This window comes from Drosophila eugracilis, unplaced genomic scaffold (genome assembly GCF_018153835.1).
Source record: "Drosophila eugracilis isolate 14026-0451.02 unplaced genomic scaffold, ASM1815383v1 contig_513, whole genome shotgun sequence".
NCBI classification, from domain to species: domain Eukaryota; kingdom Metazoa; phylum Arthropoda; class Insecta; order Diptera; family Drosophilidae; genus Drosophila; species Drosophila eugracilis.
The window spans coordinates 469,493-496,283 of NW_024573387.1; the positions used below are offsets into that span (position 1 = coordinate 469,493).

The 26,791-nt window shown below is 38.1% G+C and overlaps 1 protein-coding gene across 8 annotated transcripts in view; it reads left to right on the forward strand.

Moving 5' to 3' along the window:
- Positions 1-965: 965 nt before the first annotated feature.
- The window catches only part of LOC108114807 (tyrosine-protein phosphatase Lar), a 103,143-nt gene continuing 77,317 nt past the window's right edge, over positions 966-26,791 (forward strand). For 4 of the 8 annotated variants that reach the window (XM_041819270.1, XM_017225922.2, XM_041819272.1 and 1 more), the window contains exons 1-2: positions 6,832-7,352; positions 10,878-11,810. In XM_041819270.1, the coding sequence (XP_041675204.1) occupies positions 11,714-11,810 (97 nt within the window). In that variant the 5' untranslated portion in view covers positions 6,832-7,352; positions 10,878-11,713. Of the gene's footprint in view, positions 1,010-6,831; positions 7,353-10,877; positions 11,811-26,791 lie in introns of those variants that run through there. The other 4 variants (XM_041819274.1, XM_041819273.1, XM_041819275.1 and 1 more) reach the window with 2 other exon arrangements.

Genomic DNA, 26,791 nt, shown 5'->3' on the forward strand with positions numbered 1-26,791 from the left:
ATCTATCACTTTGGTTGGACCATTTTTATTATGTTTTTAAAGAGCATTTAGTATTCGTTTTTGGGTCTTAACAATGGCTGGCTGGGTTTATAAGCGATATATATTTTTTATATAAATAATTCTGGTACGTGTGGTAATGATGCCGACACGTGACAAGGCGACAACAGGGGTAGAGCAAAAATAACCAGGAGGAGAACGTCGCAGAGTAGACAAAAGGCGCTGAAACCAGATATATTTTTCGGTAATATTTATTATGGCAGCCAGCCCGGCCTGCAAAGGTGTATAAATTTGCATGAGAAACTGCCTGGATGAAAGAAGCTCTGTATGTTGTCGTATATGAGTATATGTGTGTGTGTGTGTGATCCTTGAGCAGGAGAAAAGCACTGCATAAACAAATAAACAAACAATACATAAATTTTTGAGAACAACATGGAATGTAGGTGGGCTCCTTATGCCGAGCACGTTCTCATCTCTCCATTCTTTGCCTTGTGACAATGTTCTTGGCTTTTTGATTTTCTCCCGCTGAGCTCCTTGACTATTGTTCTTGTTTTTTCCTTTCCTCCTTTGCGGTGGCTTGACATTGGCTTTGATAACAATAATAATCATAATAATAAGAGCCTATAATAACAATCATTTTGTGACTCCAAAACGGCGTACACCTTAGCGAAGTTCCAAACCCCCTTCTTATTAACAAACACAATTCAGTGGGTTACTTTTTTATAGATCCCATTTATTTTATATTTTTTCTTTTTACAAAATTGCTTTATTTATGTCAATATTTATGGATGCATATATCACAATATCGATAGGCCACACATCGTCTTCATTTTGGGGGTAACTGGAATAAAATGGGAATAAAAATATTTATAAAATTAGACCAAATGTTCTTTTTAACAGTTAATAAAATGTATATTTGTTATTTCTTTTATTTATAGGTGATGCAAGTTAACGGATAATTTCTGCTGAACTGAGGTGACAACATATAAAAATAATGGCTATTTTTCAACACGTGAGTATTGTGTTTCGCATTTCGATTTTCTAGAACTAATGCTTAAAGAACTCTGATTCAAAGGTAATATAAAAAACTAAGGGATATGCAGTTTTTTAACATAAAAATATACAAAATATAAAAAAGAAGATACTTTATTGTTTTTAGCAAATAAACATAACAAATAAAAATAAAAAGGGCTTCTAATTGACCTTAAATAAAATGTGTAAATTCAATTACTATTTAGTCAATGAAATGTTTGTCTATCAATATTAAAATTATTATAATGATAACAACATTTATATAATTATAAATGACTAAAAACAAAAATAAACTAAAAAGTAAGCTTGCCTTATGCGTTAAATATCCAAAAATATGTTTAAAATAATAAAACTGGCTTGAAAGGAACCCTCTTTTTGCAGTCCTTATATAAATATGTTTCACTCACAAGGAAAGAAAATTAAAAAAAAAAAACAGTTCTTTTTGACAAAAAAGTAATTTTCCATTTGAATTAGACCCTACAGGCATATGGAATAACACCCTTTCAATAACTATTTGAAAAAATCTACAACTAAGCATTAGCTTTTCCTTATATTGCTCAAGGGAGAAGTTTTCCTCCCTTGGCTATCACATTTCCATCTCTTGCTCATTTGTCAGGACTTGTCAAATCCGGTCAACAACTTAGCACACCCTGAGCTCATCCCAAGGAATTTATATTTTACTATCCCTTCGTTTTTTTTCGATTATCAATTCGCATATGTACGTGCCAAGGCAAGTTGGAGAAAGCTTTTCAAGAGTCTAGACTTCTGGCAACTATGGAATGAATGCAGTAAACAGTTGTCCAAGAATATTTGCCTTTCACTCAAAGTACCAAGGCAATGTGCGATGGCTAGAGTGATTTGGATCTGTTCAGAAAAGGACCATGTATCCTGGCTTAATTACTGCGTTTGCTGAGAAGAAGAGGCGGGGGGTAAAAGGAAGTTAGAGAAGGTTTCCCCCAATCGAACTGATTTGATTGTGGGCCGACTCGTTTAATGCAATATTCCCCATAAAGCTGCCTTTGTGGGTGAGTGTGCCAGTGTCCCCACTGTATGCGGGTCCTTTCAAAAACTTTGTAAACCGGTCAGGGATATCCTTGTCATACAGCACACACAGCCAGACAAAAGCAACAAATTAAACTGTTCCTATTTGCAAATGAATTGTGCGTGGCGTAATTTCGCAGAAAACTTTCTATGGGATAAGGCAGGATAGATAGACGGGATCGGGATGGTTTGCACAAGGCACACACGTTCCTTCCGCTTGAAATAAAATAAGTAGTATAATACAGAAGGCAACTTGCCTGGCATCGAAATTGAAATGAAAGAAAAGGATTCTTGAGAAAGACAAAAAAACCCCTTTGTATCTCTGCTGATATCTCTTTGTGCGTGTTCGCAGGACTACGGTGTGTGTCTGTGTTGGTGTTTGTGATTCTGGCGTCCTGGCTGTAGGAAACTTTTTGTGAGGGCTCAGGTCCTTTCTGGCGTTTCATACGCTCAATTGCTGGTGGTTAGCCGAGCCCGTCTGCGTGTTCTGGTCGACAGTCAATTGAAAATGAAATTGGTAAAAGTTAGCAGGAACAGAAAACAGAACCCCCGAACCCAAAACCCCAAAACTCTTCTCTGTGCGTTAGAGCATCTGTTCTTTTGAGATGATGCCGGGGGAATGCAGGATTACGTGCGGACAAGCATGCATAATGAGCCCCACGATCCCTTTTACCTGGATGCGGGTTACCTTTTGCAAATTAATACTAAAGAGACGCGTAAAAGTATGCAACGCCAAGTAGCAAACCATCTACGTGCCTGCTGCATGGGTGTCCTTTCTGGTTTCTCTGTTCCCCACTGAACTCTGGTGTTTTTTTTGTACTTTTCTGTTTTTATGAATACTTTTCGCTACTTTACTCTTTGATCGTAAACAAGAACAAAAAAATACATACGAAAAGTTGCTTTGTTTGGCGCATATTTCATCAATGGACACGTCCTGCTGTTTGGAATTTTTATAGATTCCAGTTTTGAGTGCATTTGCTTGTTGCGTTGACTACGCACATTCTCCTACAATTTTGTTTGCTTTGTCATTTTTTTACGATTTATCAGCGAACATTTTGTCTCACACACCCACTTTGTGACAGATTGTTGAAGATTAAGTTTGGCGCGGAGTGGAGACTCCCAGGGTTTATGTTTGCCAAAAGGGATTATCGGGGAAGTCTCTTAGTGGGAACAAAATATGTGTTTAGTTCGCAGTATGGTGGAGATAATTGAAAAACGCTATAAATTTGTTTATTTCATGTTTCCCTGCTGTGTATTAAGTTTAGAATACGAAAATTCTTAGCACTCTTTCAACTACCAAAAAACTTTAAAAAAAATTATAAAATCTTTAAGACGTTTTTAATATAAAATGTTTTTATATAAAACATTTTTAAATCAACTACAATTATTTAATTAATATTGTTAAACAGCCCACAAAGTTTACAGGTTTCTTATTAAGACAAAAAGGAAGTAATAAAACTAAAATGATAAATCAAGTTCACTTAACATTCGATTTCAAAATACCATAAAATCATTAAGTACTTGGTGTTTTAATAGAAGAATTAAAACCGAAATTAAAAATAACATATTTAAACCAAAATTCAAATGTCATTAAATTTAAAAGAGAATTTTACTTTTTACAAATATTTTTTAAATCCTGAGAATGAATAAATTGTCTACAGGAAAATCGTGAGTTTTTTGAACATAAGCCTTCCTTTTAATCAGTTAAATTGGTTTGCCATTGTTATAATGAAAAAAAAACACTTTTAATATTTCTTACGAATAAGTTTTAAAAAATGTTTTTAAATATACTTACATTTTATAAAATTTCATACCGAGAATAATCAGTCATCATTTGCAACACCTTTTTAGACATCTTCTCAGCACATCTAAAAATTTGAGAAAGAAAAAATTCTTTATTAAAAAATCTTTTAAAGTAAAATCTAATAATAATTGAAGAATTTAAAATATTTTCATTTCATCTGTTCTGTCACTTTTTTCCCTTGATTTCTGCGGCGAATTTATGGCCCAGCTAATGCTGTTTGCCTTTCCATTTGCCTAATTTTGTTTGCATTCGATAACGGAGACATTTTTTCCCTTTGCAATTCAAACTTTTTAGGTCTGAAATGGGCAACAAATGCAATTGACGTTTTTTTGTTCTAGCTTTTTCCTGAACTTTTATGCAAATGCATTTTGATATCGAACATTTTCATCTGGAATTTGATGTTAGTTTTTGCTGAATTTCTCCCAAGCGAATATCCATGAATACGCCTATTGGTTTGGCAGAGTATTTAATCCTAATAAATGGTGTCCTGGTAATTGTTTGTCAATAGTAAAAGCAAACAATAGGTTGGTCAGAAATAATTAAATTCCCTTATTGTTGTTTGAACGTTTTTGGTTTGGCCTGATTTAAAAGTAAACTCACTTGTAATCGATTTGAATTTCACTTTATAAGTTCTTTTTTTTTTTGGGAAATTTGTTTGGTTTTGTTGTTGGTGAAATGACAATCTGGAAGGGCTCTGTATTATTCACCAGGCACTTTCATAAATTAATCAGCAGCAGTTTTATGATTATTGCTCTCTAATTGCATTTATTGTGTGGTTGGCATTTTACCGACTATCCCGCAGCTCCTTTATTATTTTCATTGGCATTATTAGCAAAGGCACTCGCACACACAAAAGAAATCGCACATAAAAATTTATTACGCCACGCCTACCACTCTAACACCTCCCCACTTGTTCCACGTTAAAGCCGCATAAAAATAAATAAAAATCCAAGAGAAAGGAGGCACCAAAAAAAAAGACATAATTTCTTTGTTCTTTGGATACTTACAGGATGAGCAACAAATGCAGTTCATCGGCGAATCCCCCTTCATTTCCTTGGCTTTTTTTCTGCTTTTGGTTTTTCTGAGTTTTTCCCACGGTGACTACTGTGTCGTTTACATATCGTTTTTGGCCCTCATCTCCTTTTTCTGGGCCACGTTGGGATGTCTAAACGATTTACGACACTTTTGCCAACTGCCTGACGCACACTTTTGCAATATTGTTTGTTTGTAAGTTTGTGTGTGTGTGTGTGCGTGTGTGTGCGGGGGCGAGTGTCTGTGATATTAGCATTAAACAAAACCCGCACACACACAGAAGTTAACTTGGCCAAAAGGCAACACAAAAATGCCGCACACGTTCATTTTTATTATGTTAAATGTCTCCTGGGGCCTCGAACATCAGCATCTGCAAGTTCTTGTTTCCATCTGTTTGGTTGCTTTCTCTTTTCGCCCTTCTACATTGCTGTTTTATTTTTTTTTGTTGGCTTTTGCTAACTGTCACTTGGCTTGTCACATTTCACATTCACTTAGACTGCAGGATTAAAGCGGGAGCGCGCCAAAAAGTATGCTACCCAGTCGAAATTAGCACAGGCAATTTCTCGCTTTTTGCTCGAATTCTCTGCTCTGATTGGGTTTGCTGCGAGCGATATCCTAGCAGCCTGGCAGTGCGTCCTTTTAGCCGATTTCAGCTTACTGCCCGCCGCTCCAGTTGAAACTGACGACTGGCTAACGACGGTCAAAGTCGATGGCGGGCTTTTCGTGCGATTTCGTTTTTCACCTTCGGCGGTGAGTTCGGTTTTGCTTTTAAAAATTCCGAACATTTCCGATTTATCCAACTTGAAAGCTCATTTTCCCATCTCGTCCGAATCTCTTTTTGAGTGAGTCCTCGCTGAGAAGGACTGAGCTGATTTAATCTTATCTCTGGTAGTTCTCTTAGTCTCGAAATTGCACTTTGAGTTGAATTTTAAAAAGATGTGATGAGCAGAACTTCTCTGTTGAGTTGCAGGCATTATCTGTTAGCTTTGAGTGGTGTAAAGGCGTTTACAGAGCTCAGTTTTAACAGTTTTCTGGGACTCTGCTAAAAGCATTGCATATCTCAGCTGTCATGGCTTGTAAATGTTATTTTGAGTTGAGTTGAAATGAAAACGTTGAAAGTTTGCAGTGAGTGTTTCAGTGAGTTCTAATATCTAAGAGAATTGGCTGCTGTTATGGAAGGCAAGGCCTCAGTATTTAGCTCACTGTTAGAACAGCCAGCTCTGTTAACTAACTGAGTCTTTTTTTAATTTAAAAATTTATGAGTAGAATTTGAGACTGAAGATTAAATGACTTTTCTTATGCTTCAAATAAAATATAAAGGCCGCTTTTAAAAAATAATAATATTTGTTGTAATTTTATGTAAAACCTAGAAAGTAAAAATGAGACTGCTTGGTAGACAAACTTATTTGGGAAATGTTTTTAAGCTGCGAACTAATAAAATAAATTTAAAACAAACTGTTTGGAAACATATAGTTATTAAAAACATGTTAAAAGGTTTTTCGTTTATTGAGAAATCTTTTGAGTTAAATTTAAGAGCTGAACTCGAACTCCACGTTAATGGTAAACTCTTCCTTAACATTTTGAGCTCTAGAGCTCATTTTAGTTGAAATAAAAACTCACTCGGATTCTGATGCTCTTAGCATTTACCCTAGCAGTTTTCAAAATGAGCTTCTTTCCTTGAAAAACTCAATGTTGAGTAGATGACAACGTCCATCTCTCCTTCATCTCCGACAACTTCGGGCTGGCGAAATTAGCTCGGCCTTTTCTCTCTCTGTTGAAAATCCACCACACAGAGCTCGTTCGGGGCATCATCGTGCTCGCTGAAGGAGCCTTCGGGTCGAGTGGCGACACACAAACGCACACACTTGACTCGAGGAAAAACACGAGCACGGCAGCTCCTAGCCTTAGCCAATCGTAAAAGTTTTGTACGTATTTAGTACAATTTCGGGATTTGGCAGGATGTAACGAACGTGTAAGAAACAGAGCGCGTCCTCCTCAGCCGTGTGTGCGATAATCGAACAACAAGCAACGCGACAACAAATTCAATATTCATAATAAAAAAAATCGTAAAAAACCTAACAATCGCTTGAAAGCAGTTTTCAAGTGATATAACAAAAAATAACGTAATTATAAATGAAATAGCAAAGAAAAATCAGTTGGAAAATCCCGGCAAAGTGATTTTTTAGCCAAGTTAACCAGAAACCAAATCGTCGAAGTCTTCGGCTTGCCTCGGTTCAATCCCTCTCGCCCCCGCCTCTCCTTCCTACACTCGTATGTGTACTTGTTTTTGTGAGCGTGCTTAGCCGCAAGCCGGTTTTAAATAAGAAATTTTCCTATAATTATACCACCCACCCAAAGGATGTGGGTTAAAATTCGCCATGAAACATAATTAACGAAGAACAACAACTGAAAAGGCCGCCGATAATACCCTTGGCTGGATAAATCGGTAAAATCTAAAGAGAAGAAAAATTAACAGAGATCTTTGTGTGCGTGTGTGTGGTGGGCCTTTGTGTGACCTGGAATTTTCTTATGAATAACGATAAGGTCCTTATCGCTTTTGGCCCAGCTAATAAGAAACGCCAATCTTGTTCTCCATTCGAGATGGAGATTGAAACGATTGCCAAGGAAGGGAAAGGAATATCCTTGTTGGTGTCCCTTCCTCATTCCTTTCTTCGGTAATAGTGTCGTTTCCTTTATTTGTCCTTTTATGTTTACCTTCTTTTTTTTGCTGGGGTTTTCCCCAGTTTCCTCGTGGTTTGGCTTAGTTTGCTCGCACACAATTGAAAATTCAATTGATTTACAAAATGAAGTTTACTGGTTGGGACGACAGATACTTTTTATCTATTTTCATTTGCAGTTTTACGAGCGACTAGCAAGTTTTTTCCCTTCAGCCTGACTTGGTTTTGGCCTTAAAGCGAAAACCGTTGGCAATTTTTCACAGTTCTTTTTCGATTGAGGTCCTGGTTTGGCTGTTTTTTTCTTTTCTTTTTTTTGTGCAGTTTTGGTGCGAAAATAACGCTGCGTCCTGGAAGGATTGTTGTGGCTGATGTTTTCGTTGGTTTCCGATTCGGGTGTGCCGAGTGTGTGTTTGTGATTGGAGCGGCCTAAAATCGTTTTAGGACCAGCTGCGAAGTGATTTTCAGCTAAGGAAAAAAAAGAAACTAAAAAGGGACTGCAGTATTTGTGTGTGAGTGTGTGTGTGTGTGTGTGTGTGGAGGGAGAGTGGGCTCTGCAGATTGACATAGTTATGTTCTCAGCGAGTAATGGGAAATCCTTGGCACGAGCTCAAGAAAATTTAAGTTTCCTTCTTTTAGGCTGGTCTTTCAAGTGCTGTGTTAGTTTTTATTTCAAGCTTCTATGTCAAGCAGGGTTTATTTTTATACATTTCTTGGTTAGCTAGAATATTTTTAAAGATTTCAAGATTGTTCATAGTGCGAAGATCTTTTTTGGAATGCTTTTTAATTTCATATTTTCCAACTGAAATTTAATCTTTAAATACTTTCAAAGTACATTTTAAAAGCACTTTTAAATCCAACAACATAAAACATAATAATTTTCCTTAACTGCTTTGGCAAGTACTTACCGTATTTTTTGAGTATGAACTTCAAGCCTTCGCCTGCTATTATACAACCCAAGTCAACCTCAAATGTCTCTCACCACTTGCCTCGAGGAACTTTCCTCGTTTTGGTGTCAAGTGTTTTTATTAGAACCGAAAAGCGAAAGGAAGAAATATAGCTGACAAGGGCGGGGGAGTGTACAAATTTTCTTTTCATTCCAACCAAACTTGAAACGAGAGGTTGAGAAGTTCGAAACAGAAACGTTTTTCCCCAAGTCAGTGTAAAATAATACGCATACGTCGTGTATGACGAATTCCTTAAATAGATTGCATATTATATACCCCAGCTATTCGTTGGGGACAATCAGATATCATAGGATCTTGTTGTCAACGACTATAACATTTGAAACCAATGGCTAATTTATGGCCTGCATTAGCCTAATTGAAATTATACAACTTGATATAATATCATTTGTTAGGCCTCATAATCATATGGGGTTAATTAGGTGCTGACCAAGTTGCGATAACTATGCAATTTGCTTTAATTATAATAACATGTGAATGGTTTTAGTACATGAGAACATTAGATGGATAAGCAGCGAAGTAGAACTGCAATTTCTCATTGAGATTTGCTAGAAGGAATAGCTACTAAATACCTGACTTTTATGGGCCTGACTTAAAAGTGGCTCTCTTCTGTCTGTTCAAATAGCGTTTTACCAACCTTTCGTAATGCCATGGATGGCTTTATAGTATATAAATTTATATATATATAGCAGGCCGATCGGCCACACCCTCGCTTTTTCCGGTTGTTGTTGACGTTTACAATTTGGTGTTGAAAACTTCAGCTGGAAATTGGGTAATACTCGCGATGATGGCGTTGGTGGGTTGGATGACTGCAGCAATCCTGCATTAAGTACCCTCCTGTGAGTGTGTGCTCTGTCTGTGCTGTGTATGTGTGTATGTATAAGTGAAGGGGGTTTTGCAACAAAGAAATTTTAATTTATATAGAATGAGTTTGGGGGCGGTGCAGTACAGCAGTATGTCAGTTTCCTACCCACTCCTGCAGTCGTCGTCAACATTCCGATGTTCGTGTTCTGTGCTCACAGTGCACTCACTCACTCATCCACTCACTCACATGCACAACCAAAAAAAAATCCAATTATTTTAAAACTTTTGACAACTGCAACAACAACAACAACATCAGCAACAACAATAACTCCAGCAGCAAGGCGATGTGAGGCTATGAAAACAATAAGAAAGCTGAATGAACAGCCAGCCAGAGGCAACAAAAACAATATATAGGAGAAAGTCGAAAGTCCGCAAAAAATCAAGCAGAAAAAATGAGAGTGTGAGTGGTTGAAAAGGGTTGCCAGCCATTATAACTTCACTTGAAAAGTTTAATTGATTTTTACAAGTGCATATATATACATATATATATATATATATAGAGTGAGAGAGAGAGAGAGAGAGTGAGTGCGAGGTGAGATAGAAATACATAAGGATAGGGCCTACCTGGAATCGTGATTTTTATTTGATTTTTTGTAGCTGTTCGTTTGTTCGTTCAGTTAAGTGGGTCTATAACTTGGTGTAAACAAAGTAGATGCAAAAAGGGGTTTCAGAAGGGTAGAAAAGAAATCAAAAGTAGCTTTGCCACCCCTCTAGGATTGAGGTGCAAATTTGTTAGGCTGCTACAATTGGTTTGGCTTTTATAGTTTGTTCAATTCTTGCCTGACTTTTCGGTTTTTTCATTTCTATTTCTACATTTTCCACCCTTCTGTTGACTGCTAAAACTGACTTTTTAATTGCTGCTGAGTGTGGTCCTGTTACTGTAATTATTGGGTTTGCCTTTGAGGGATTTGCTTTTAGGTGATTGCCTTAATGAGTCCCCCACGTTAGGCGAAAGAACTCGGAACCAATGCACTTTACTGTGATTAACTTTCGTTTCGGGAACAAAGAGTTTGACTTCTTGGTTTTTCATTTTACAGCCAATTAAGGTGACATCTCAAATTGGATTTCCCATATTATGGTTTAAGAGAAGTTGCCTTGTTGTTAGGCAAATTACTCAGAAAAAGCTTGATTCTAGAAACTTGTACGGTATTTTCTTTAAAAATTAATTTTATATTTGCTATTTCTTTGATTTAACATCAGAAATTATTGCTTTTACAATTTTAAAGCATTGCAAGGCTATTTGGAATTTTGTTTGCTTTGCTTAGAGACAGAAAAATATTGTTAAAAATATATTTGTTGTTGAATTTTGCCAGCTAAACGAGTTCAACGGATTTTCCACTTCTCCCCTTTGGCCACAAAAACCGCACACAAAGGTCTCTGACAATTTAAGCCAGGTCGACAGACTTTTATCCTTAACAATTGTTTCTTTTTCTCTCCCCCCTCCGGCTCTTCCCTCTTTTTTTCCAGGAACACAACCGGCAAACTACGACAAGAAAAAAAAAAAAAAACATAAATCAATAAGAGAAAAGAATAAACTGCATATCTCAGATTATATTTTAGATATAAATGATATATACATGTATAAGAGTTATTTAAGTATTAAGTTCAGGCTTAGGCAGGTAAATGTATTTTGGTCAGATAAGTAACAACAGCTTCCCTCCACATGGTAACCATAAAATGATGCGACGACTGTAATTGGATTTGGATAAATCGGAACAACTTGCAACAAATACAAAATGTCGACAACAATCAATATGTGTGATCAACAACGACAACAATTTTTACAACCGAATGCAACGTGACGACAACAATTGCAAATTGTAATAATAATATTTATAACGCATACGACATGTTGCTTTCGTCATGCCAATAATGATGATGACATCGCATTTACTAACACGTCTTGTAATATCCGATGATTTTCGGCTTTCGAAAATGTATTTAACGAACGATTGATCGAAACACTAATAACTACCAACTACGACTACAAAATATTATAAAAAAATCAACAAATTTTACACACACAAACACCTTCACTATCCCCACAACAAAAAACAACCCACACTTGTGTTGATTTTTCCTATTGACTTTTTGTACTGGCAACTGCAGCAAAAGCTTAAGTGCCATTTGGCGAAAGAGTGAGTGAGTCAGTCAGCCAAAGAGTAAGTCTGACAGAGACATAGCCTGTGTAAATAAAACAACAACAAAAACAAAAACAAAAACAAAAACGAAAGCATTTAAAATTAGTTATTGTTGTTAGCAATTGTCGAACACCCCAATTTCCGGCGAAAATATATACAATAATGGGTCTGCAGATGACAGCAGCCAGTCCTATTGCAGCTTCCAGCCTATTTGTGTTGTTCTTGCTCACCTGGAACCCCACGAACGTCGATGCAGCCCGTAAGTATTATCATTCTCCAAGGAACTGAACTCTTTTTTTCTCTTCTCTGAAGAAGAAGACACCCAACTTGACATTTTATTTTTGTGGCATATTTATGCCGCCACTTTACACGCAAGTTAGCCTAAGTTTACGTTAAGTTCGCTCTTAATTTTCAACATTCTTGCCTTGCGAGCTCAACTTTCAAGTGGAGTTGAGTTTACTTGGATTTCAGGAAAAAGTTCGTTCGGCTCAAGTGCTAAAATTAACTTGGACGAGCATAATATTTATAAGACTCAAGCATTTGAAAATTGAAGAAAAGAATTTTAATCAGTTGAAGCTCAAATTAGCCAAAGCGGAAAGTGAGGTCGGGGGAAAAGGCATCTTGAATATTTTTAATTAAAAGAAAAAGGAGAATGACGAGCAAAGGGGTTCTAGCCAATATTGCTCTTTAATTTACTTAACTAATAAGCGCTGAGGGTAATCTTTTAGCTTATTGACAGCATTGATTCATTTCTCAATGAGATTAAACCTAACTTTTTACCTTAAAAATCAAAGATGATAGCTTTTTTAGAAGATGAACTTTTTGTTACTAAATAATATCGTTTATTAGCAACCTTTAAATCTAAGGAGTTCTTAACAGAAAACGGCACACATTTGATGAGTTTGATGTAGGCAAAGCAACTTTTTAAAATATTTCCCGAAAAAGAACCCACATCCAACCCTAGAACTCCTCTCATTCATCATACTTTCTAATTAGTGATCAGAAAATGTCATATTTTGCTTTGCTTACATTTCGAATTCAATTACCAATTCCTTGCCCCAACCAAGTCCGCCCCCGGTGGAAGCCATTTTCGTCACTTAAGAGAAAGGAAAAACAAATAACAATCAAAGTGTTGACATTTCAGAATTGCAGTCAAATGTGGCTCATATTTTGCGCCAAGGCCTTTTGTGGAAGTGTCGAGGCTGACTTGTGCCTCCTGGCGCTATCCACTCGCTGTGGCACTTACCTTTCATAGACGCTTCATTTCATTTTCAGAGAGGCGAGAGAGGGGTTTCTACATCAGAGGGTAAGGGGAATATAAAGTACGGGAATGGAAAATGGGTACGTGGAGCGATAAACAACAAGCTGCAGGGGACAGAGTCAGAAAAACAGGCAACACAAACATTGCACATCCTGATGTATTTTCTGGTTTTGTTGCCTTTTTATTTGTTGTCGTTACTGGGTAGCCGTATGCTTTTGCTTTTCCCTGGTTTTTCCCTGCTTTTTCCCATGGTTAGCCTGCAGTTTGCAGTTTGCAGCTTGCAGTTTGTCGCACCTCTTTTTGTGTATGTGGCATTAAATTGAAATTTATGCGGCACTTTGCCGCGTGAAATGTTTGTACAACTCGTTGCGGGTTGCGGCTTGCTGATGTTTTTTTTTTGTTTTTTGGTTTTTTTGCTTTGTTTTTAGTGCCGAAGCTCTTCGGGCGTTGACAGACCGACAAACTGTTGGACAGCAGCATTGCAGGGGAAAGTATCTAAAAACATATGCAAAACTGTTTGCTGTTTGCCATGTAAATGGTTTTTGGCCTCCTCATTTCTGCCTTTCCCTTAGCCTTCCTTACCACCGAAACTCCACCCACTTTTAGCCAGCTAATTTGTCGTTTGTTGGGAAATTATGACACTAAAGCCCCGCTTGGCAATTGGCGACTTAACTCAGCTCTGTTTCGGTGCTTCTGTGTCCAGCTCCGAAAAATATATATTATATTTCACGCAAAAAGGGAACTTATTTCACTTTTGGTTTTTGCAACAAGTTTTAATTAATTTGCCGCAACTCCAGGCTCCTCCAATGCTCCAATCTCTTGCTTTCCTTTCATTCCACTCATCAGTGGCATACAACAAAAAAATAAAACGATGGCGGAGGAAAAAGTTGATGCTACGATAATTTGAAAAGTTTTCGTTTAGACAGCAAGCGCGGGCAGCAGCAAAAAAAAAAAAAAAAGAAAATAATGTAGGGAATGTGGAACAGCAAATGTCAGAACACGGCCTGGGAAAATCGCTTCCTAAAACTAAAGGCGAATGGCACTAAACTATATGTGCTGCGTACACACCCGTAACACCCATTACACCCATCACACCCATAACACCCACATATATATATGCTCTATTAAGCCGCAAATAAATGCCGGGGCCATAATTAACATATAGCAAAAGTTTTACCTCATCCTGAGCCATCCTGAGTTAAACTACGCGGAGGGCGGAAGAGTGTCTAGATGAAATATGGTTTAAGTCGATTTTCGGTCGTGTTTGCTTTTGTGGGTAAAAGTAATCCGAAATTGATAACTTTCGGCTTGATGGAGTTCGCCAAGCGAAAGGTAATTAAACAGCAGACGTGAGAGTAATCGGTGGGGCAAGGAAACATTCCAATCACAAATCAATTCCAAAACTTTTCAAATAGATTTATTAATTTTGTTGTAGTTAGTTTTTGTCTTCTTATTTTGGAAAGACTCAATTAGAAGATGTCTGTGGGTTGATAAGAGTGTTTACGTTGACTAAGATCAGGTTTTTCTGATGTGAGTTTAGGGAAAATCTTCGAAATACAGAAGTAAGTCACTGAAAAATAGAACTTTTGATCTTACAAGTAGCAAGTAAACAGAAGACCTATCACCAAAAACAAACTGAAAACGCCTATCCATTGTTTTCCTGGCATTTAAGTAAATGGCAAAATGGCAAAACAAATGCGTGTGCAACTTGCTAATGCCGCATATCATTATATTAGCAAACATCGCATATAAAAATACTCACGAAACGCATATATCTGAGTTCTTCAACAATAATAATGTCCTGGCATTTATCACATTTTTTCCGCTGTAGTCCTTGCTGCCGGACAAGTGACCAGCTAAAGTGGCTCTAAAATTTCAGTGCCCAAATGAGTGGAGCAAGCAGCATTCCCCACACCTCCCACTTAGTGGGTTACAAATATATATATAAAAAAAAGTAACGAAACGACGGAAGAAAAGACGGAATGAAAGAAAGATAAATAAATGTTGGCAACAACAAAGAGCAAAGCGCCATAAATCTAAATAACAAATTTTTACGAGAAACGAGACCATAAATAAGATGTTTGTTGCGGCCTAGCGCAAAAATAGTGTAGAACTGCGAGAGGGGGGAAGGGGGGTCAGGGGTCAGGGGCGAATCCCCCCCAAAATGGTTAGCTTCGGACCATTTCCCCATTTCCCAGAGGTTGTCTCTGGCCAAGCGGCAACAATTCACCAGAGTTCTGTTAATTTAATATTATTACTTTTCATTACAACCAAGGCGGCCTTCGTCTCTTTCCCCCCTAAATGCTTGCAACAAAATGCTGTTAGTTTTTTTTATTTATATGTTTTTTGGTGGGGCAATGGGAATGGCAATGCTGCCCTTAAATGTCAACACATTAATGCGAAAAGAGACGGACGCCTTGAGATAAATCAGCATTTATCTGCGGCCATTTCTGACAATTGAAAATGACCGTCTATATCTTTTGGCTAATTACGGCCTATTAAAAGCCCTAAATGTATTTTTGGCAAAAAGCCCATATTTATCAATGTTGAAAGGAAAACCAATGTTGGAATGTAAATGGACATTCTTGAGAATGAAAATGGTTTCGAATTTTTGAAAAGCTGCAGAAAGAAAGATGAAATAAATCAAAACACTTATTATTTATTTAAGAATATATCAACTAAATGTTAAAGTTTGTTACTTATAAAATACTTTACTAGACTTTTAAATAAACAATTAAATGTTACTTTTACCAATACTTTGCTAAGTCTACGAACCTTAAAAACTTTAAACATTTTATGCAAATGCCATGCACTTTGCTTTTAACTGTCTCAGGGAGAATATTGTTTTTTTTTCGACTACTTTTACTGGCCACTTTAATTAGAAAAAATGTTAATTTAATGCTTGGCTGAACTCGTAGTTAAAGGGGTCGGGGTTGAATTGGCGTGTTTTTCGGTGAATTTGTCACTCGTTCATTTGGTTTTTACTGCTGCCTTCTGACGCTGGAAAGTATGCCACAGTATGAACGACCATGAATACTCATACACAGATAGCTACACTCACAACACGATGACAATTGTTTGCCCATATGTCCCAGTCATATTTTCGACAAGCCGCAAAAAGCAAAAAAAAGAAAAAAGAAAAAAAAAAAATATGCAAGAGTCCAGGAAAAAGTGAACATTTTGCCGCGAACACTTTTCATGTAAATGGCGAAAAATAAAAGTTTGCCGGCCGAGTGTGTGCTAAATGATTCATGAGTCATGTGTGGACCGCTCGTAGAGATTGAAGACTGTGGACGAGAGAACTATATGTTTGCCCTGGGCAGAAAAGTGCTTAACTCGTAATTTTTGTTAGCGTTACGTGCAAATAAGGCCACTGAGGCCGCGCTTTTCCCTTTTTCTCCTTCTCTCTTTTTTCCCTAGCTCACTGGGCTTTCTCTTGCTGGCTTTCTCCTATTCTCCCACAGCAACAATTTGAGTGCATTTTATTGTACTAGTCTGTATGTGTGTGTGTGTGTGAGGGGTGGCGCATGAATATTGCAGCTGATGAGCCCCTGAGCAACGGCAAAAAAGGGTCAAAACTTTTAATTAATGTTTATGGCTGCACTGCGGTAGCCAGTGACTCGCAAGCCTTTTAAGTTCAAATTTATGAAAACATTTTTTTTCCCTCCGGCTCGTTTTCCATCTTTGTCTTGGCTTCGGCCTAAGATCCTAGAAAATTTAATTAATATTTTTTAAAGAAAAATTTGGAGAAATGCCTCCATGTACAAATATGAGTCAAGGCAATCTAATCGATTTGGAGAGTTTGAGGTGAATAAATGAAATATTCAAGGCATACTTTTCGGGGGTGCTGAGTGTGGCGTAAAAAAGGAAAGTTTTCCTTCAATTACTAATTACAGTAATGTCATGTGATTAAACTTTAAATTATTAATAATATATGCGGGGAAACTACACTTGAATATATATATTTTCGTAATAAAAAAGTTTAAATATAATAACTTTAAGAATAGTACTTGAAAATTCTTTAAATAATTAGTAATGATTAACAGGAAAACGGAAAGCTTTCTTTAAGAAACTGAAGATTGTTATGGCCTAGTCAACATAATTAAATTTCAAGACCTATGGCCCTTTAAGAATATTGGTAGCTCAGTTTTAGGTAAACAATCGTTCCTGTAGCAATCTTAACTCATCTCTCCACTGTTGCCATATTTGGCCTAGACATGCGTGTGTTTTAGCTCAATTTTGTGTTGTTCTTTCCGTTTCTTTTAGTTTTTTTTTTTTCGGTTGGACTTTCTTTCCGCACGCAGGGGAATAATTACAAAATTTATGAGCACGACAAGGGGCGTGGTCGGTCTAATAATTGTCAATGTATGGGGGTGGAGGTTTACGGGGGGGATATTTCTGTTTTGGGTGAGGTTGGAGCTCATAAAACTGAAGTAGTTGTAGTTATGGCTGTTATTGTTGCTGCCTCCGTTTGCTGCCTGATTTGCATGTTGTTCGTTTCATTTTGGGGTTTGGTTTGCCTTTGACTTGGCTTTTTTATATGGGGCACACGCCAAGGGGTTAAGCCGGCACGCGCTGAAAATTCTAGAATTTTGTTTCCCTTCTGTATTTTTTGTAGTTTTTTTCTGTTTTTTTTTAATTTAATGTGCATTTTAATGTCATTATTTCTGCTTTGCTTTAAGCTGAATACGGGAAAATAAGTGTGGAGAGGGAGGGGGAAAAAAATAGGTAGAAAGCCACCAATGCAAATGGTAAGCTTGAAAGACCAAAACAAATTATACCGAAAAGGAGAGAAAGCGGACAATGCTGGGGTAAAAGTGAGCTATTTTTGTGGGCACATAAAAAAAATTAGAAAAAAAGCGACAACAACAAGGGCGCCACAACCACCTTGCCACACTTTCGTTCTCCTTTCAGTCAGACAAAGCAACAGCATTGTCGCTTTTGTGTTGCATAGTTGACATTGTTGGATTTCCACAAAAGGTGTAGCCAAGTCGAGCATGCCAAGGGTTGGGTGTTTTCGGTATGGTCTTGGATGGCAGGATGACAGGATGGTGGGATGGTGGGATGGCGGGATGGCAGGATGGCAGGATCGTTGGATGGATGGAGCGACCACAAAGCACACACCGACTGACACTCGCCTACACCGGGTTTTACATTTGATTTGGTTTCGCCTTAGTGCGATATTTGTTTTACGCACACACACACACACACACACCCATAGTCAGAAAACACAAAAAAGAAAATACAGAGAAAAAAAGCGAAAAGAGGGAAACTGAAGAGGCAACGCTACAAAAATACCCAGTCAAGGCAAGAAGATGTCCCATGTCCTGCTGTCCACCTGTTGTCATGTGCGTAGCTCACAGCATTTGCATTCCAGGGGGGATTCAACGTGGCTTTTGCGGAATTCCCGCGAGAGTTTGGTCATCTGAATTGGACTCGAAGGAAATTTGAAAATTAATATCCTAAAAGGTTTTTATACGATAGGACAGCTTGATGGCTTAAGAAAGAAATGTCTTTGCTATAAGACTTACTTTAATTTGACTTTAGAAGGGAATAAATTTCATTGAAAATACATAAAAAGTGAGAAAGGAAATTAAAGATAGCTTAGCCTAAGAATATGCACCAATTCTTTCAAAAGACTTTTTAAAGAATATATTAATAAGTAGATTTGCAAGAACGTGAATTCTTGAAACATTCTTTCTCAAATATATTGGCTTAATATTGATAAAATTGTCTTAAATTATCCATTGATCCCCCTTTAAGTAAGCCCATGGGCATGGGTATATGTGCATTCAACTGCAGCTACAACAAAGCCGTTAGACAATTGCGACAGTTCATCTTCACACCTCATTGCTCTGGCAAGGTGGCTCAAAGACCCGAATGGCAGAGAATGAAAGCACAGAATAAAAAACAAGAGGAAACGCTATAGTCGAGTGCCGCGACTATAAGATACCCGTTACTGTTTTACACAATTTTAAAATATTAATTTTGCTAGTGGAAATTCACAAGGCGCCACCTATTGTCAGAGGAAGTATGTTGAGTATGCTTATAGTGACGTCACTCCCCATGTAAGGCCTTATAACTTAATTTCTTTATAAACAGCGAAAAAATGTTCCGATTTGAAAAATCTTTTGTAAATCGATAGATATTAACAAAAATAAGTTACACAAGGTCAAACGAAGGCATTCATAATAATATTATAGACTCCACAGTTTTCCGCGGTTTGTGGGCGTTAGAGTGGGCGTGGCCGGATGCAACTTCGTGGAACTACGTGTTCCTAAGCAAAATTGTGTAGCTTTTATAGTTTTCGAGATTTTTGCATTTTTGGTTTTTCGGGTTTTGTGGGCGTTAGAGTGGGCGTGGCGTGATCGGAAAAAACAATTCGCATTGGGAGCATCATAGAAACATACATGCATGATCCGAACTTTCTATCTCTTATAGTTACCGAGATATCAGCTTTTCTAGAAAATCCGAAAACCGTCTTTTGAGCCTTGTGGGCGTATGGGTGGGTGTGGCCGGATAGTAGTAGCACTATAAGATGCGCTGTCATCTAAAGATTATACTTTCTGAATTTCAACTTTCTATCTACAATAGTTCCTGAGATTTCAGCAATTTTAGTTTTTTGCTATTTGTGGGCGTTAGAGTGGGCGTGGCAGGATGCTGTAATAAACTTGCGCTGTCCCGGGACCTCAAGAATCTTCATGCTTAATCTCAGCTTTGTATCTGCTATAGTTCCTGAGATCTCAGCGTTCATACGGACGGACGGACGGACGGACGGACGGACGGACGGACGGACGGACGGACGGACGGACGGACGGACGGACGGACGGACGGACAACGGACATGGCTCAATCGACTTCGCAATTGATCCTGATCAAGAATATATATACTTTATAGGGTCGCAAAAGCTTCCTTCTATCTGTTACATACTTTTCAACGAATCTAGTATACCCTTTTACTCTACGAGTAACGGGTATAAAAAAAAGGAGAAATCACTAAGGGAAGGACTTACCTCTTTCTTGGCCACTTGCAGAGCGCATAAAAAAGCTTGCATAGTTTGTTTTTAGTGGCATTTTCCTTCATTCCGCTTTCCCTTTACGAGTTTTTTGGTGTGCTGTTTTTCTTACTGCTAAACCTTTAAACTTGATAGCGTTTTGGACGGAATTTAAAAAATAAACCTTGCCTTTGCTAAAAATACTAAAAGCAAGTATTCTTTTTATGTAGATTCACTTTGCGCATTGTAAGGGATTATGATTAATGACACATTCCCGGAAATGTTAAACTTTATGTGATTTTCAAGTCTGGTCGATTTCAGACGAAAAATCTGAAAAACCAGCTTACTCTCACCTCAATCTTCCACTTTGACACTCAGTACACTTTGAGTTAACTACTTTGGGGAGAAGCGCTTTTAAGTTTTCCTCGTATTATTCTTCTTCTTTTTTTTTTTTAGTATATTTTTTCACACTGCGCCAGCCATGCGAAGTTTTCAATTGTTAAAACTTTGCACTTGAGCGATTTTTGTGTAGCATATTTTTTGGCATATTTGCGCGCTTGTATGTACCAAGCACTTTGCAAAGAAAACTTTTCAATGTGGTAAACACACGCAGGCAGCACACATGCAGAACTATTAAAAGCCAACAGCAGCAGCAGCATCATCACCACCAGCAGCAGCAGCAGCAGCAGCAGCCGAGAGTAAAATGCATAAATAATGTAGACAAGAGGGAAAAAATAAAAGAGGATAGTCGCACGGGAAAAGGAAAATATTTATTCCTTCAAACTAAAAGGAACCCGAAGATGCAATACACTCGAGACAAGAATTTTTAACAGAATATTGGTTGTCAATTAGGGAAATGCAATTATAAAATATTTTATTATATGGAATGCCATTTCTTATTTGATTTTCATAGCCGAAAAAGATATTCAATATTTATTATTCTAGGAAGTTGTGAATGGATTATTATTTAGTTTTTTTTTCGTTCTTACAATATATAAAATAATCTAATAAAATCATAGAATAAACATAAAGTTATATGGAAGAGGCAATAGAAAAGTAAACTTAGCTAGACATTAATTGAATTGGTAAACATTTTTCTTCAAGTTTTTCCCTTTCTTTGCATATTTAGCACCTTTTTTTTTTGTAAATACGAGTAAGTAATTTCATAAACTACCAAGTTTGAGCAAGGAACTAGTTAATCAGTTATATCAAAATCATTATTAAGCATATTAAAAAAATGTTTTCGTTGTTAGAAAACCCTGAAAACCTTCAAGAAATTTGAATAGTTGACAGTTTTGTCTTTTCTTTCGTATATTATTTTCCACGCAAGTTTCTTTTTTGCCACACATTATGGAAAACTTTCTACTACAGCGCACTGATAAAGCTCGGCATCTCGTGGTATATATATGGAAGAAATATATATATATATGGCGTAGTTGTGGATGTGGTGGTGGCGTTCTAACTCAACGCTAACAAGCGGAGGAGAGTACTCCTGGTACTCTGGCCAAATGGCGTGGCGGTGGTGCGTGTTTGCAGCGCGTTTTGAGTTACCTTTTGGCCAAGTTGTTCGCTGTCATGTTACGGCAATTTTACGCCCTTGCCATTTCAGGGGCATTTTCGACGACAAGAGACAGACAACGAGTGCGGGAGTGGGACAAAGAAAAAAAAAAAGAAAAGGACAGAGAACAGAGAACAGAGAACAGAGCACCGAGAACCAGCGAGAAATGTCAAAGCATTAGAGACATTTTTCATATTCCAGCGCCAACGCCTTAACTTATGCAGCGAAAGTTTAAAGCCATGACCAAAATGGCGCTCATCGTTGCATTTTTCGTGCCACAGACCATGGCTGCTACTTCTTTTACCCCTTTTGTTGGAATTTGCCGAGCTGCAGTTGCAGAAATTGATGCTAGCTTTTTTGGTAGCCAACCAACACCATCACTACTATGAGTACTACTACTACCAACCAACACCACCGACAAGCCACTGAAATTGGTGGCCAGCGTAAGCACTTTTGCATTTTTAGCTGAAGCAGCTGGTGGTGAGGTAGGCCCGACACATTTTGGCCATGCCCAAGCCCCTTTACCCTCCTCCCCCCAAAACCCATCTCGTCCTATGTAAATATGCAGGACGAAAATGTAGGAAAAGTAGAGAAACCATAGCCATTGAGTGCATTAATTTCAAATTATGCCGAGGTAGGCAAATATGCGAACATTCTGCGAAAGATGGGTTAGCGAATGAATTGGTTTCGACTTCCGCCATGGAAACAATTTTAAAGAGTGAACAAGTTTGGAGTGCCAGTGAAACTATGTTTTGGGTACTTTTTGGGTAGGTCCTTGGGGTAGAGTAAGGGTGTCCGAGTATGCGTCATAAATAAGTGGCCAGGCTTAAGTTGATTTCGGGTCTTAAAATGTAGAAATGAGCCATTAAGATGGGGAGAGCCTTTAAAGAGATGAGAAATAAAGCAATTTAAAGATTTTTCTAAGGGAAAATGATGAAAATATTGAAGTTTCTAAGGTATTTCCCATAATTCCCATTTCAATCCTTAACACTTGTTATTTCATTCCCTGAACTTGCCATGTTTGCCATAAACTCATCGTTAACCCCATATTTCCGCTCATTAAATGCAACCAACTGGAACATTAGCGAAGCCCACGCGGCGTGGCGTTCATGTTAATGGGAAAACCCGGCGTATTCTTAAACCTAATCAGTACTCCGCAAAGGACTCGGCTTTCAATTAAAAAGCAAAGCAAAGGCGCGATAGCAGGGAGCTTAAAAGGCATCGTTGCTTTTGGCCAAGTGTCAATAGCAAAAAGTGGCTCAAACCAAGATGACTAATTACGAGGCTTGTCAGCGCAAAAGAGAAAAACAAGGAGAGAGACTGAGCGGGGGAGAAAAGGCTACAATGCAAGTCAATTAAAGGCGTTGTCAATGGCAAAATACTAGGGCTAAGGATAGGGACAAAAAAAGCATTGGGCAAATGTGTTAAATAGTTAAAAGGACCTAATCCATGGCGCCTTTAAAAATTAAGAACTTAAAGATTGAAAGACAAAAGGCAAATGCAGGAAGGATAGTAAGTGGGAAATGGAAAAGCCGGGAGGGACAAGGAATCAAAGCAACAGAAGCAGTTACAACTGTCAGCTAAAATGTAGCCACGTTAAGTAAAACGGACTTAAAGTTTTAACAAGCTCTCATCCAAGTGCTCTGGTAAGATGGAGATGGAGGCGGAGATGGAGATGGAGTTGAAAGTGGAGCTGGGGCCTCCATAAGCTCCTTCCGTTCCCCATTCCCGTTCCCCAGCCAACAAAAACTACAAGGCAATGGAGACGAAGTGTTGCTTCTTGCTATTTACTTATTTTGTTTGCATTTACTTAAATCGGATGAAGGGATTTGCTGCTTAGAGCGCGACAAACTTCCCATTCTCAGTTCCACAAACTTGGCTTCCTTTCTTTTTTATTTCTTTTTTTCCTTCTCTAAAATAAAAATGAACTCCCTGGAATTTTTCGTTAAGTGAAACGTGCAAAATTCCAAAAGCTGAGTATTTCCCTTCGACTTGTGATCATTGACCATTGTATAACAAAATAAATCCAATAAACAGACCACCATTATACCCATCATCACAATCATCGGTCAAATCATCATCATCATCATCTGTCGCCTGGCAACCTTCTCAGGAAAATCGGATCGCTCACCAGCTTAGAATAACAAAAGAAACGAATAACCAAACAACAAATCACCAAGGCCAACCCCTCTCTCACTCTTATTTGTTAAATCCTTTTTATGTAAATAAATTCTCAAGTCCATTTTCAACATATTTATGCGCCATTTTACACACCACGTCAATGACCCAAGAAAAAGAATTTATAAACCCTCGAGAAAAGAAGAGGAGAAAAGAATCTCTTCTGTAGACATTTCGTTCTGTAAATCCCATTAAGAAAATTTTCGTTTCAAAATAAGAAAAATGAGCTTTCGCCGCATTAGAAAGGAAAATAATCAAAGGCCAAGCTAAGGGGAGAGAAAAAAAAGAAAAGGGAAAACTCGAAGGTAAATTTACTGTTGACATTTCATTTTGTCCATGGAATTTGTATGTCGTTCTTTCTCCAACGACTTTGATAGGATAAGGGAACCAAAAATTAACTTCAGTCCGTTACGGGTTTTTGTCGTTCGAAAGGGCCAAAATGAAGTGTTGCTTTTGGGTCAAGAGACAAGTGTTGGGCGGTTTCGATTCGAAGACCTAACAAGCAGAGCAATAAGCCACGATTTTCGATTTGTCATTGTTGGGGCAAACGGTGGGGTTTTCTTTTAGGATATCAGATTGTCGTGAAAAGAGTTTATCACAGCTTGCGACAGGTTAACGGGCATATCTATTCAGTTCAGGAAGATGTTATGTAATTTTAAAGTTTAAAATAATGCAAGGCAAACCAAAATTGCGGTTTAATGTTTAATACCGAAAAATGCCATAAAATGGTTGCCCTCATAAATAAGTAACTTCCATAGAGAAACAAACATCAGAGCTTTTCAACCCCGAACTCCAATATAATATTTCAAACTATCCCCAGTCTGATTTATGTGCCTAATAAGCCCTTTTCCCCAGAACTTAACCCTTTTTGCGCTATTTATAATGCTTCTTTGCCGCGGCTAATTGAAAGCTCTATTCGCCGCTGACCTTTTGGCTTTCCCTTCTGAGAGAGAGCGAGCCAACTTTGGCTCTTATCAGTTACGAAATGGAAATTAATATTTAATGCGCTCACATTTTTGCCTTTTTCCGCTTTTATTTTTTCCCCTCCCTCGCTCCTGCCACTGTGGTTCCGGGTTGCCATCCTATATCCGCAGGCCATGGAGAAAGCTTTGAAATGTTAGACGCTGCTTAAGCCTCATTAATAAATAATGCAGCGAATATTTAGAGATGAATACCCAAGTAGTCAGTAGAGAAAACGACAGGTAGCTGAGTTTTCCGCTTTCCCATTTCCTCACCACCCCCAAACCTCTCCCTGCTTGTTTTCAATAAAATAAAATTCAGCTGATCAATGTGAAAGCATTGATAAGCCCGTGGAAAGTTTCGGCTTGCCACCGCACAAAAATTTGTTTTTCAACCGTAAACTTTTCTTTTGGTTGCGCTTAAACGCAGACAGGAAAAACTTTTGTGGGAAATAAGAAAACCAAAAAAAAAAGGAGAAAAGTTTTTAACTGGTTGGCCTGAGCCGCCTTCTGGTCCATTCTACTTGTTGCCTGCGAAAGTGTTGAGGCTGCTGGATGGGGTAGTTGGGTAGGCAGAGGCAGCATCTGCTAAGACAAACATAAATTAGATGCCATTGTCCATTGGAATCGGCCATGGGCCCTGCAGAAACCGCAAACTTTGGCGCGGCCCTCTAATGATGCCACATTCAGACGGAGACGGTGGCGTTGGTGGTATAAATTAGCCAAAAGCCATTTCCCGCTAGGTGGCTTCAACTCAAATTAAATGTTAATTTCATGCCATCATAATCACCAGTGCCGTCGTCCTTAGTCGTTGTCGTGGTCGCTCGCCACACATGACCTCATTAAGGCCAAAACCGTTGGAACAGCATTGTTGCCGCGTCCTCGTCTTCGTCCTCCCTCCCATGGATATATATATATATATATAAAAAGGGCAGTATGGCCAGGCAGGGTCCAAAAACCACATCCACATGCCCACAAATATATACAACCAAAACCAATGTTGGGTGGCGTCGCGCCGAGGCAAGTCCAGTTGAGGCGAGTCGCGTTTCCACGCTTTCCTCTCTCCAAATAAACTGTAAAAATGTGTTTACCGACAATTTTCTACACAATTTTATATCCCGCAAGACTCGGATTCGGTCTCGGTCTCCGACTTTTTGTTCTTTTTTTTTCGCCTGGAATTTCAGCAAATTAGGGTGCGCATGAGGTCATATTAATGTGGTTAATTACAATAATTAGAAATTTAATTAAGGTGTGTGTGTGTTTGTGTGTGTGTTTGCCTTTCCGAAAGGGGCACTCAAATCGAATTTACATGTTAAAGCGCTGTAAAAATGCAGGGGAAAGCAAGAGAAATTATACGCCATATATAAACCGTATAAATACGATATAATTATGTATTCTTGTTGTGACAGGGGAGGTTTAGGGGGTTAACCGGGTGAAAGCGACTACTGCTTATAGGGCTTCTGGTGGCTTAGTTAGTTACTAACAGAGTTGTTGTGGTAAACGGAGGAATTGTAACCAAAAATTATGCAAATGGGGCCAACGGAAATAAATGACAGACATTAATTTAAGATGCTTTGTTTTGCTAGCTTAGTTGGGGAATATTTCAAATGATTTTTGTATATTAAACTGTATGCCATAAATATTCTCTTGTAATGATTGTGTTCTTAGAGGGGCTGTCTATTTAGCCTCAGTACTAATACACCCTAATACCATTCCGTTCGTTGGTGTAATCTAAATACAGTCATAGATCATATAGCAAGTTCACTACCCTTCAATTATATCTGCCCTGAAAAAGGCGAAGCAAATACCAGAAACCAGAACAGAAACCCCTGCTCCGCAAAACCGGAAGGAAGGAAACGGTCTGGTGTTTACGAGGGGCAGACCAGTTTATGACCCTTGGCCAAATACCACATGGCCTCCGCGTGCCGGTGGTCTAAGAACCCTCCTCCGAAAATTTGAACATAGCGCGCCAGAAATGTGCGTTTAATTAGAGCTTTTACGTGTCATTGATTTGCCACATATATTCGAAACAGTCATATACAAACATTCCATCCGGCTTGCCACAAATTGCTGTTAAGGTTTGGATGTACAATTTGATTTGTTGCCCCGTCGTGTTGGTTTAATAACTTTGATTGCTGGGAAAAAAGGCATAAAGGGTGTTGTTATGAAAGGACTTTATTACTACATTTTATGAGGTATCCAGTCTTTGCTTAAAGTCAAAAGATTAAAAATAAAGTTATTCAAAAGCAGACTAAATATTAATAAGCTCATACAGTTTAGCAGTTACAAA